This window comes from Pygoscelis adeliae, unplaced genomic scaffold (assembly GCF_000699105.1).
Source record: "Pygoscelis adeliae isolate BGI_AS28 unplaced genomic scaffold, ASM69910v1 Scaffold203, whole genome shotgun sequence".
Classification (NCBI taxonomy): Eukaryota; Metazoa; Chordata; class Aves; order Sphenisciformes; family Spheniscidae; genus Pygoscelis; species Pygoscelis adeliae.
The window spans coordinates 32,621-42,467 of record NW_008824407.1 but is presented as its reverse complement, the minus strand read 5'-3'; the positions used below and the strand labels follow the sequence as shown (position 1 = coordinate 42,467).

Genomic DNA, 9,847 nt, shown 5'->3' with positions numbered 1-9,847 from the left:
ACCAAAAAAAATGGAAAATGGGTTTCTGCATAGCTCAAAGGGTCCCTGAGCTGGCAAAGGGAACCCAGGGTGTTTCTTGCTTTAAATTCATGTCGTTTTAAAGCAAATCTCCTCTCTGGGAGCCTTGTGCACAGGCAGGGGGGTGCAGGGCAGCCCCCCACAAGCCTGGGGTACCCACTACTTCCTGAGCTCCCCTTTGAGGAGTTACATGAATTGAGGGGGAATCTCCTCTTTTTTCTGCTCTTTTCCTTTTTTTTTCCTTTTTATTTTTTTCTCCTTAGGGAGTAATTTCACTAAGCCTCCTAATTTCAGCAGAAAGCATGATGCAGGAGCCAGAAGGCAGCAAAATCTCTCCAGATGTTATCGCAATGGGGAAGGAAAATCATCCTCATTTTAAAGGTACCTTGTAAAACATTGCTGCCGGCTTGGCAGAGCCCTCTGGCCACCAGTGGGCCTTCATTGCCCTGAAAAGCTTCACCTGGGCCCCTCTACCCACGGCCCAGCAGCTCCATTTAAGCTCAAGGTGGGAGTTCAGTCTCCCCCTGAGCTGGGCTGGGCATAACCTTGTGTCCAGCCCCATCTCCTGGGTGGAATCTTGGACCTGTGTTGAAGGTAGCCTGGTGTCCAGCCCTGTCTTCTGGATGGACTGTGGGCTTGGGTTGTCTATCCATCTCTGAGCAGGAGGCACAGCTCAGTGCACCCATCACTCACCCTCGTAGCAGTGTCCGTTCCAGGACAGAGTCAGCTCCTATGTGGATTCTCTGATGTCTAATTAGGGCTGAGCTTGTGTTGCAGTCCCTGAATGAGAGTGTTCAGTGTGGCTCTTTTTTTGTTGTTGGTTTTTTTCCCTCCAGAAAGCAATTTTCATGAAACTTGTAGGATCTTGATGATCTTAGAGACCTCTTTTCCTCCGCTGATGGGGTAGAAAGGAGCCAGGGGGCTCAAAATTACTGGTGAGGAGCTAAGTTGGATGGAGCACACCTGCACCAGCCTGCTTTCCCAGGCTGAAAATACACTTGGCTTCAAACCCAGCTCTCACCGTGCCAGGTCTCTGCTCTGCAAGCATCACACTGCCAGGCCGGGGGGAGAGGAGGGTGCCCAGTGTGCTGGGATATAAAACAGACGCATCAGGATACAGCCATGGGAAGAACATGGGGTGAGCGCAGGCATCCGGGGCGGCTGCTCCCTGGGTCTGGGGATCGCGGCAGAAAGACGGGTGGTCGGGGTTTCACCTCCCGTGGGCGTGCTGTGCTCGGAGGAGGTTTGAAAACAAACAAAAACCCAAGCGTGGGCAGGCAGACACCTGCCTTCTGCTCCTCTCCCAGGCGCAATGAGCCTCTCCTGGGCCTCAGTTTCCCCATGTAAGACATGACCGAGGGCATAGGCCATCAGATGGGAGGGGGAAGGGTGGATCACCCCAGATTCCCTCATTTCCCCTGCTGCTCCGGGCTGCAATAATCCCCAGTCTGGGATTAGTTTTGCACCTAATCACTGCAGAAAAAATACGAAGTTTTATTTACAGAACCAGAAGAAAGATGGGGGGAGGGGGGGGAAAGCCTCAAGCACAGCTGATCCCAAGATAATCGGGAGCTGGAGGATGTGAGGCGATCGCTGACCTCAGACCCTCCCCCCGGCTCTTACGTAAATGCATGTCATTCCCATACTGGAACCACAGCAGCCGTGAGCTCCAGCCCTGTCCCAGCTTGGGCTTGGTGGCCCCCCCCCAATCCTTTGAACAGTTCAGGCCTGGACTTTGGGGATTTCTGGCCCTGATCCAGCCCCTTCCTTAGGCACATGCTCCATGGTGAACCCACAAGCTGACGGCTGCGATGGGACCCACAGTTTAGGGGAGGATGGGGATGCTGCAAGGGGATGCTGAGCTTTCATGATGGGGATAGGGGAGGTTGGGTGCTGCAGGTGTGTTGCCCCAAAGCCAGGCTGGGCCCCAGGGGTTTGTAATTGCACTGGCTTAGGGTGGCAGCTCTCCTGCTCGAAAGCCCTGTCCCACTGAGATCCGAGCCCACCTGCAAGAGGAAGCCAAGCTGCTGCTCTGGGGGTGACAAGACATGGGTTTATTTTTCATTCATGCAAGCGAACAGCAGTGGGTGGGGGAGTGGGAACGTGCTCCATCCCTCCCCAAACTGCCCTCTGTCACTTGAAGTCCCTGTAGCTTTGCCCGCAGGTTGGAGATGGCTGGTGGGTGCCCAGGCTGGACTGGTTCCCAGCCCTGGGTGCAGGGGCAGCCCGTGGCAGCTCCGTGCGCGCCGGTGCCTGAATTTCTCTTCCCCTGATGCAGGCATTGACAAATAAATAGCTCTTTTCTGCTTTGGCTCTTGCATAGTGGAAAAAAAAGTCTGACCTGATTGGAGAGAGAAGTCCTGGGCTGTGGAAACCCATGGCTTCGCTGGCAAATGTGCCCATTGCATCGCTGCCAGCCTGCCCAAATACCCATGCTTGCACCCTGTCCATGCTCCCCCGCTGATGGCTGCCTTATTTCAGTTCCATTTCTGAGCTGGATTTGAAGGCCTTTCTCCTGGCTGAGAAGAACTTGACGCCCAAGAAGATGGTGGTGATCAGGAAGACGAGTGCCAGGGCAAGCAGGACCCAGCTGCCTGCTGTGGCTTGATTGTTGGTCAGAGACATGCCCAGGAAATCGGTTTGGCTGGAGCTGGGTTGGGCTGGAGTGGCTGGAAAATGGAGGAATAAGGGACATGGTTGGTACCGGTGGCTCTGGACTGGGGTGTGTTGGGTCACCAGCTCTCCCTTTGCTGGTCTCTTGGAGGCCGTGTCCCCTTTAGACTCAGCTCCGTGGGAAATCAAGGAGAAGCACCCAAACACCCTGTGGTTTTTGGGGTGGCCAAGGGGCATCAAGACAGCTCCATCTCTCCCACATGCCCCATCCTGGCCCTGGTGAGGGCTGAGCTCTGCCCCATCATGGACCTGCTGTGCTTGGCTGAGCCCTGCATACCTGTGTAAGGAGTCCAGCTGTACTCGGGCCAGCCCAGGACCTCCCCGTTCTTGTTGTTCTCCTTCACCAGCCATGTCATGAGTGGCTCAAAGTAGCTCATCAGGGCATCAGCTGACATGTTGCGCTGCCCCGTGATGAGCTCCATGGCTTCGGGCCACGGCTTGCTGAAACCCAGCTTCAGGGCCTCCCTGTGGCAGGAGAAATCAGCTCCAGTGGGTTCCCCATCGCCCTCTCGGCCAGCAGCCCTTTCCTTTTCCCCAGGGCTTGGGGCTCTTTGTATCAGCAACCCTGGGTACAGTCTGTGCCCCCAGCACCGCAGGGCTGCGAGCCCAGAGCACAGGGAAGGAGGTTTTGCTTGGAGGAAAGGGGGGGTATACATGGATTAAAGCCCTCCGGTGAATCCAGCCTGATGCAGAGCAGTTTCTGGGTGCAAAGGTTAATTTTGCAGGTGCTTTTCTTGAAGCAAGGGGGTTGTTTTCCCTAAGTAACTGGGGGCGGCGGAGGAGGAGGAGGGAGGGAGCCTTCCACCTGCCAGGGTCCCAGCTACCATCTAGTGGCTGCTTTTGCAATCACAGCCCTAGCACCCAGCCCAAGGTGCCCCTACCCGGGGTTCCCCCTGCCCGCACCCCAGGGCCAGGGACCAGAGCATCCCATGCTAGGGCAGAGAGGGGATGGATGACCAGGGGCTGCGTTGCCTCCTGTCTTGCTGAGCTGGTTTAAGGTATTTGGGGACATAAATATCTTGGCTCTGCCCTGCCCACACACCTACCCCAAGATCCTCCCAGCTTCCTTAGACTCGTAGATGTCACACTTGTGCAGGGGACCCGTGTGCCTGGCTGCCGCACAGAGCGCCTGGTGGAACTGGAACTGGATCACAAAGCTGACGAAGTACCTGGGGGGGTGGAGAGGGGTGAGGACATGGGAATGGACCCTACTAGGGGCTGTGGAAGGGAGGATGTGGTCCCCCTCATCCCCTGCTTGCACTCTCCTATTCTGGAGGAGCATCACTGGCTTTGGAGCTACACCTGCATCAACTCAGTCCAATCTGCTGATGCCATTTCTCCTTTAATGTGTGTTTTATGGCTGCCTGGGTGGATGACCCCATCCTCCTCAGAGAGGGAGAAATTCCCCCAAATCCAGCCTTCTCTGAAGCTCTGTCAGGGTCCTCAGAGCTTCCCAGCACCCTCAGGATGGTACCACTAAGTACCCCACCAGCCATGAAACAAGGTGCCATTACTGGCATCTGAACTGGAGATCCTGCTTCTGTGTCCAAGTGGCATTCCTCCTGCCCCACCCCTGCTTACTCACCTGATGTAGGGGACGTTGGCAGGGATGTGAAACTTTGCCCCAGGGTCAAAGTCATCTTCAGACCTTGGTGCTGGTGGGCACAAGCCCTGGTACTTCATCCTGGGCCAGAGAAGGAGAGTTAGCCCAGCAGGGGGAATAGAAGGTGGGGTAAGCTGGGAGGGGACACAGGGGATGTGAGGACAGGGTGAGGGGTTATGTATCCCATCGTGTCCCATTGCAGCCAACTGGACCACAGGGAGAAAACACCCAGCGGGATGATGGCCAAGGCCCTTACACCAAAGAGGAGCCTGAATTCAAGCACACCTGAGATTCCACCACTGCTGGTTGAACTCATCCTCCTTGATCCGCCCATCAAACACCTTCCAGCGCCACTGGTCCATGAGGTATCCGAAGGGCAGGAAGGCGATTTTGTCCAGGGCGATGCTCATCAGGTAGTTAATGTCACTTTCTGCCCAAGGTGTGAAGGTGTGAGCAAGACAGTACCGTACCCACTTCTCCACCCCGTATGGGTCATTCTGCCCAAGAGCAGGGTGTCCCCACCAGGTCCTGTCCCCTCCATGCATGCAAAGACACTGTGCATGTCCCTGACCCCTTCCACCCTTCCCAGCCCATCCTGACCCTCTGCATTTCCAGCTGTTCTCAGCAGCCCCCCCATCTTTGCTGTGTGGTGCTCCCCTGCCAGCTCACCTTTGTTGTCTGTGACTTGGTCCAGCAGATTGATCCTGTGCAGGTGTTTGGGGGTGGAGACGGACAAGGCCATGACATCCCCGATGGCTTCATGGAAGCCAGGATTGGCCCCATCGCGGAATGAGATGGGCTGGTCCATGTACTGCAGGAAGTACTGGACATGGCCCATCTCGTGGTGCACCGTGATTAGGTCGTCCATGTTCACCGTGGTGCACTGCTTGATCCTGGACCAGGACATGTGGGATGGGGGGAGAAGGGAGGGCAGTGCTGGGGTGAAAATCTCCGGGAACGATCACACCCCCTTGAGCTATTTTTCCCTTTGGTCTCCCTTTCCACGTGCCCCCATCCCACATCTGATGCCAGGCTGGGCTGGTCCTACTCCATTGGGTTGGTCTCTCTCTTTTCTCCTGCGTCTCCTGCTGCCCCTGCCCATTCCCTGTCCTTGTTCATCAGCTTTTCCATTCTCCATGGCAGGGCAGGGAAGGCACTGATTGCCCTCCATCCACCATGGGGACTCCTGCCAGCAATGCCTGCATCTTGGGTACCAGTGGCAGTGCCAGAATGGGGCTGCCACAGCCATAGGACAACAGACACTGTGGTGGCATCAGGCCACGTGCCCTTATTCTACCAAGACATTGCTATCAGCCCCAGCACCACATCAGCTGAGGCCACCACTTGCTCCCCACAGGCACCTGAAGTCCTTGCGGTTGTAGAAGTCCCAGGCTGAGGCGTGACACACCACCTCCCGCCCGTCTGCCGGCTTCTCCATCATGGACTTGTCCCAGAACTCCTGCGGCATTGGGATGAGGCCCAGAGAGGTAAAGAAACGGTCTGACTCTTCAAACATTTTCTTGGGTGTCCAGCCCTGGGGAGAAAGCAGACAGAAGACCTGGTAAGGGGCAATGGGGGATGCTAGGTGTGCCGGGGGCTTGGAAAGATGGGAGGCCAGGGACAGCCTTGTTCCTCTGGGCAGGGGAGGCCTTTTGGGGGCAGCTAGAGCTGGATCCAGCCCTTGGCATATCCAGGTGGGGAGAGAATACGGATGAGCCATGGAGGTTTTTGGCAGCACCAGAGCATTTGGCAACATGGGTGGTGGTAACGGCCAAAGGGTGCTGGGTCCCAAGGGGCTTCCCCAGAGCAGCCTGAAAAAGCACTGACCTGTTGTTTCATGGCCGGGGTGGCATCCACCTTGGTGGCATCCGGGAAAGGTATCACCAGGTCGAAAATGTTGGACCATGACTGGGCCCACATGTTGCCTGGGAAGCACAGGCGGACAATGCATGGCAGGAGGGATACAGGGAGAGAAGAGCAAAGGCAACCAGTTACTCCCAACTCCTGCACAGAGTGGATCACCCTGCCTGGTCCCTGCCCTGCCTGCACAAGGGTGGTGCAAGCAGGAGCCTGTCCATGCAGGAGAAGTCAAGTCATGCTAAGTGTGTTGCCTTTCCCTGAAGCAGGCTGGCTTCTGCAGACCCATCTCATGGGGCCTTAGTCCTTCAGCCAGAGCTGAACAGAGACCAGCCTCAACTCTTGGAGCAAACTATGCCTGGTGGGAGACACAGTTCTGCTCGAGGGCCTAGCAAAGCCCTTACCTAGCAGGTGAGCAGGTATGGGACCCTTCAGGTTTATGTGCTCTGCACCATACTTTTTGTATAGGGCTCGGCGTACGTAGGCATGCAGGTTGAGGTACAGGGGCTGCAGCTGCAGGTACAACTTCTCCAGATCTTCCTCGAAGGTGGGTGTCTCATACAGGGATCTCCAGAAGGCCCCATTGTCTGTGTAGCCTGTGGTAGGGAGAGAGTAGAAGCTGCTAGACACTGTCCTTCTTGGGCAAGAGTCTGTCTTGCTGCTCAGACACCCCAGGTGTCTCCGTATCTATGAGACAGTGGAGCTCATGGGAGTTGGTGGGACCTCCACACCTTCAAGATTTTGGCCCTGAGTTGGACGATCAGCCCAATCCTCTGCTTACAGGGTGCTAAGGCCATGGTGGGTTTGTAAGGGAGCGGGACACTGACCATTGAGCACAGCTGCCTTGTTGCTCAGTTCCACATATCGCTTGTAGTTGTTCTTGATCTTCTTCCCAGAAGCATCCCGCCAGCCCTTCCAGGCAAAGAGAAGCTCATCATAATCCCGTGAGGTGGCCATGATGTCTGTGAGGTCTGAAGAGAGAACAATGAAGCCAAAGTGATGCTGTTGGATGGGCTGGACTGATGCAATCGTGCTAGACCCAACGTGCTGCTCAGGGTCCATCACAGAGAAGGTGGGAAGGCCCCTTCATGACCTTTCTCCATGCCCCTATTAAAAATCCCTCCTTTCTGGGCCTGTTGCAGGTGACTCACTGGACTCCCTGCCAGATCTTACCAGGATCCAGGGGGTGACAGATTTTGTTCTCTCTGCAGACCTTGGCTACACTGTACGTGGTCTCCATATCTGAGAGGAGGGTGTTGTACTGCAAAGAAAATCAGATCATATGAGCTGATTATCCTTGCTTCTGCTCTTGGAGAATGTCACAGCCCATTGAGATGTCCCCAGGTGTTTTCCTCTGGTCCCTTCCAAGGCCAAGTGTGACCCCAAATGGAGGCGAAGTGGCATCAATACAGAGGGACTAGGGCCAGCAAGCAATGTGCCATTGCCACCTAAGCAGCCAGGTCCCACTGCAGCCTGGGATAGGCAACCTTTGGGCGAGAAATCCTGGAGACAAGGATCACGGCTTTGTGTAGAAGGTATCAAACTGTCACCTTGTTCAGGGGAAGGGGTGGCTGCCCAGTGGTATTTCCTAGAAGTTGGGAGAAGCCTATGTCTCCACACAAGGTAGTGGCAAGGGACACCCCATCCTGCTCTGTCCCCTTGCAGCTCACCTCCTTCAGCTCATTCTCGGGCAGGGCTGCCCTCTCAATGACACTCAGCTTCCTGAGGATGCGCGTGACACTTTGGTCCTGGAAGTCAGAGGGGTCGAACTGCCTGGCCCTCATGCCATAGTCAAGGGTGTGCTTGGACATGGCCAAGTTCTTCTCCAGCTGCAAGGGCAGGAGGGGACAGAAGAGGAGTTACTTCGAGGAGATCCCTGAGACACAGGCCATCACTAGAAACACCATCTGGCATGCCATGACTGACAACCTCCCCGTGGCTGCCCTTGTGGCTACCTCGTGGCATGACAAGGGTTTTCATGGAAAAGACACCTCCTGGGTGAGAACATTACCCCTTGGCTAGGGGCAGAGGCTGCCCTGGTTTTCAGAACTCATCTGAAACGTGCCTTGGACACCAGCTGCCTGCCTTGGCTGTTGGCTCTCCCCACACAGCCCCAAGGTCATTCCCATACCATGATCTCCTTGTTGTGGTCTGTGATGTTGGTGTTGTAGGCCCAAGATGCCTCGGTGTAGGCGTTCCACACTGCCTCAGCTGTGCTGTTGTACTCGGACAAGAACTCTTTAGCTTGTGCTTCGTCTGCTATTTTGTCTAGAGGAGGAGATAAATGGGGAAGAGAAGGGGAGTCAGGAGAGTCCTTCTCTTTGCAAGAGCACCACCCCATGGAGAAGCCGTGGTTGAGCTTTTCCCAGAACTGCAAGTCCATTGAATGACGCCACAACTTGGGAGCAGGTTGAGCCAAGAAATGGGGAGAGAGGGGTCCTGCTGGGGGTGTTCCATTGGTCAGGGGATGGGATAACAGGACACGCTGCATGCCCTAGACCCTCCCACTTGGGCAGAAAGGATGCAGCTGAAAACAGATGACCTGTCACACCATGCCTGATGGCATTACTACAGCGGCAGGGCCACAGCTTCAGACAATGATATGTCAAGAGGTTGGCTAATGGCACCTGCTTCTTGGGAAGCAACAGCTTGTGGGACTCCATGTGGATATGGTTATTTCTCTTTTCTGGCATGCAGACCTTCCCCACCCACAGCAGAGACCTCCCTCAGCACTGGGGGTTAGTGATGTCCCTTGGGAGACCTCTTCCTGCCCCTCCCCAGAGCCAGGATGGAGCTGCAGCCTTACCAATGCCTTCAGGGTAGCCTTCAGGGATAGGGGGACGCCAGTCAAACTCAGGCCAGCCCAGCACCTCATTGGTCTTGTTGTTCTGCTCCTGAAGCCACTTGGTGACAGGGCTGAAGTACTCCAGGAGGGCCCCAGCGTCCATCTTATCCGTGCCAGTGAGGTTGAACAGGATTTCCTGCCATGGCTTGGAAGACCCAGCTTTCAACACTTCCCTGCAGAGAAGCGGGACAGCAAGAGCCAGCATGAGACCAGGGGATGGTATTTCAGCATCGCAAGGTTGAAGATGCTATTCCTGAGTGGGACATGAACCTGGGAACTGCTTCTGAAGCTCCCATCTGTCCTGCATATGGGAATGAGGACTCCCCATCACATACTCATGCATTTGTTAACACCCAGGGAATCAACAGGAACCAAATGTGCTTTAGTGACCTCTTGTCTGGGTGGGAGCTCATGACAGGGACAACAGCAGTACTCTGGTGAGGACCACTCACCCCACCCCAGTGCTTCCATGTATTTCCATCCATCCATCCATCCATCTGCAAAGCTATTTCTCCAGCCACTTTTCCTTCCTTCCTTTCTTCTTTCCTTCCTTTGCACACCATCAGCTTCCACGCACACATGTGCCCATGGCGATTGTCCCGACCCTCCTCTGTCCCCACCTGAGTTTGGCTCCAGCTTCTTTGGACATGTAGATGTCACAGGTGTGCAGGGGACCGCTGTGGTTGGCTGCCTGGCACAGCGCCTTGTGAAACTGGAACTGGAGGATGAAGCTCACAAAGTACCTGCCAAGGAAGCCCGTGAAGGTGAGCGCTGGGGACAAAGGGAAGCAGACAAGTCCTAGGGTGTGGGGGAAGGCACCCAGCCACGTGTTAGCTCCCCACCATTTGTGC

At 55.5% G+C, this 9,847-nt stretch overlaps 1 protein-coding gene across 1 annotated transcript in view; it reads right to left on the bottom strand.

Annotated features, from left to right (window-relative positions):
* Window positions 1–2,424: 2,424 nt before the first annotated feature.
* The window catches only part of ACE (angiotensin I converting enzyme), a gene marked incomplete at its 5' end in the record, with an annotated part of 29,837 nt that continues 22,414 nt past the window's right edge, over window positions 2,425–9,847 (bottom strand). The window contains 15 exon segments of the mRNA XM_009320429.1: window positions 2,425–2,687; window positions 2,969–3,156; window positions 3,738–3,860; window positions 4,277–4,375; window positions 4,580–4,724; window positions 4,964–5,187; window positions 5,656–5,828; window positions 6,122–6,219; window positions 6,556–6,747; window positions 6,979–7,122; window positions 7,325–7,412; window positions 7,822–7,980; window positions 8,283–8,419; window positions 8,958–9,169; window positions 9,617–9,739. Coding sequence (XP_009318704.1) covers window positions 2,491–2,687; window positions 2,969–3,156; window positions 3,738–3,860; window positions 4,277–4,375; window positions 4,580–4,724; window positions 4,964–5,187; window positions 5,656–5,828; window positions 6,122–6,219; window positions 6,556–6,747; window positions 6,979–7,122; window positions 7,325–7,412; window positions 7,822–7,980; window positions 8,283–8,419; window positions 8,958–9,169; window positions 9,617–9,739 — 2,302 coding nt within the window.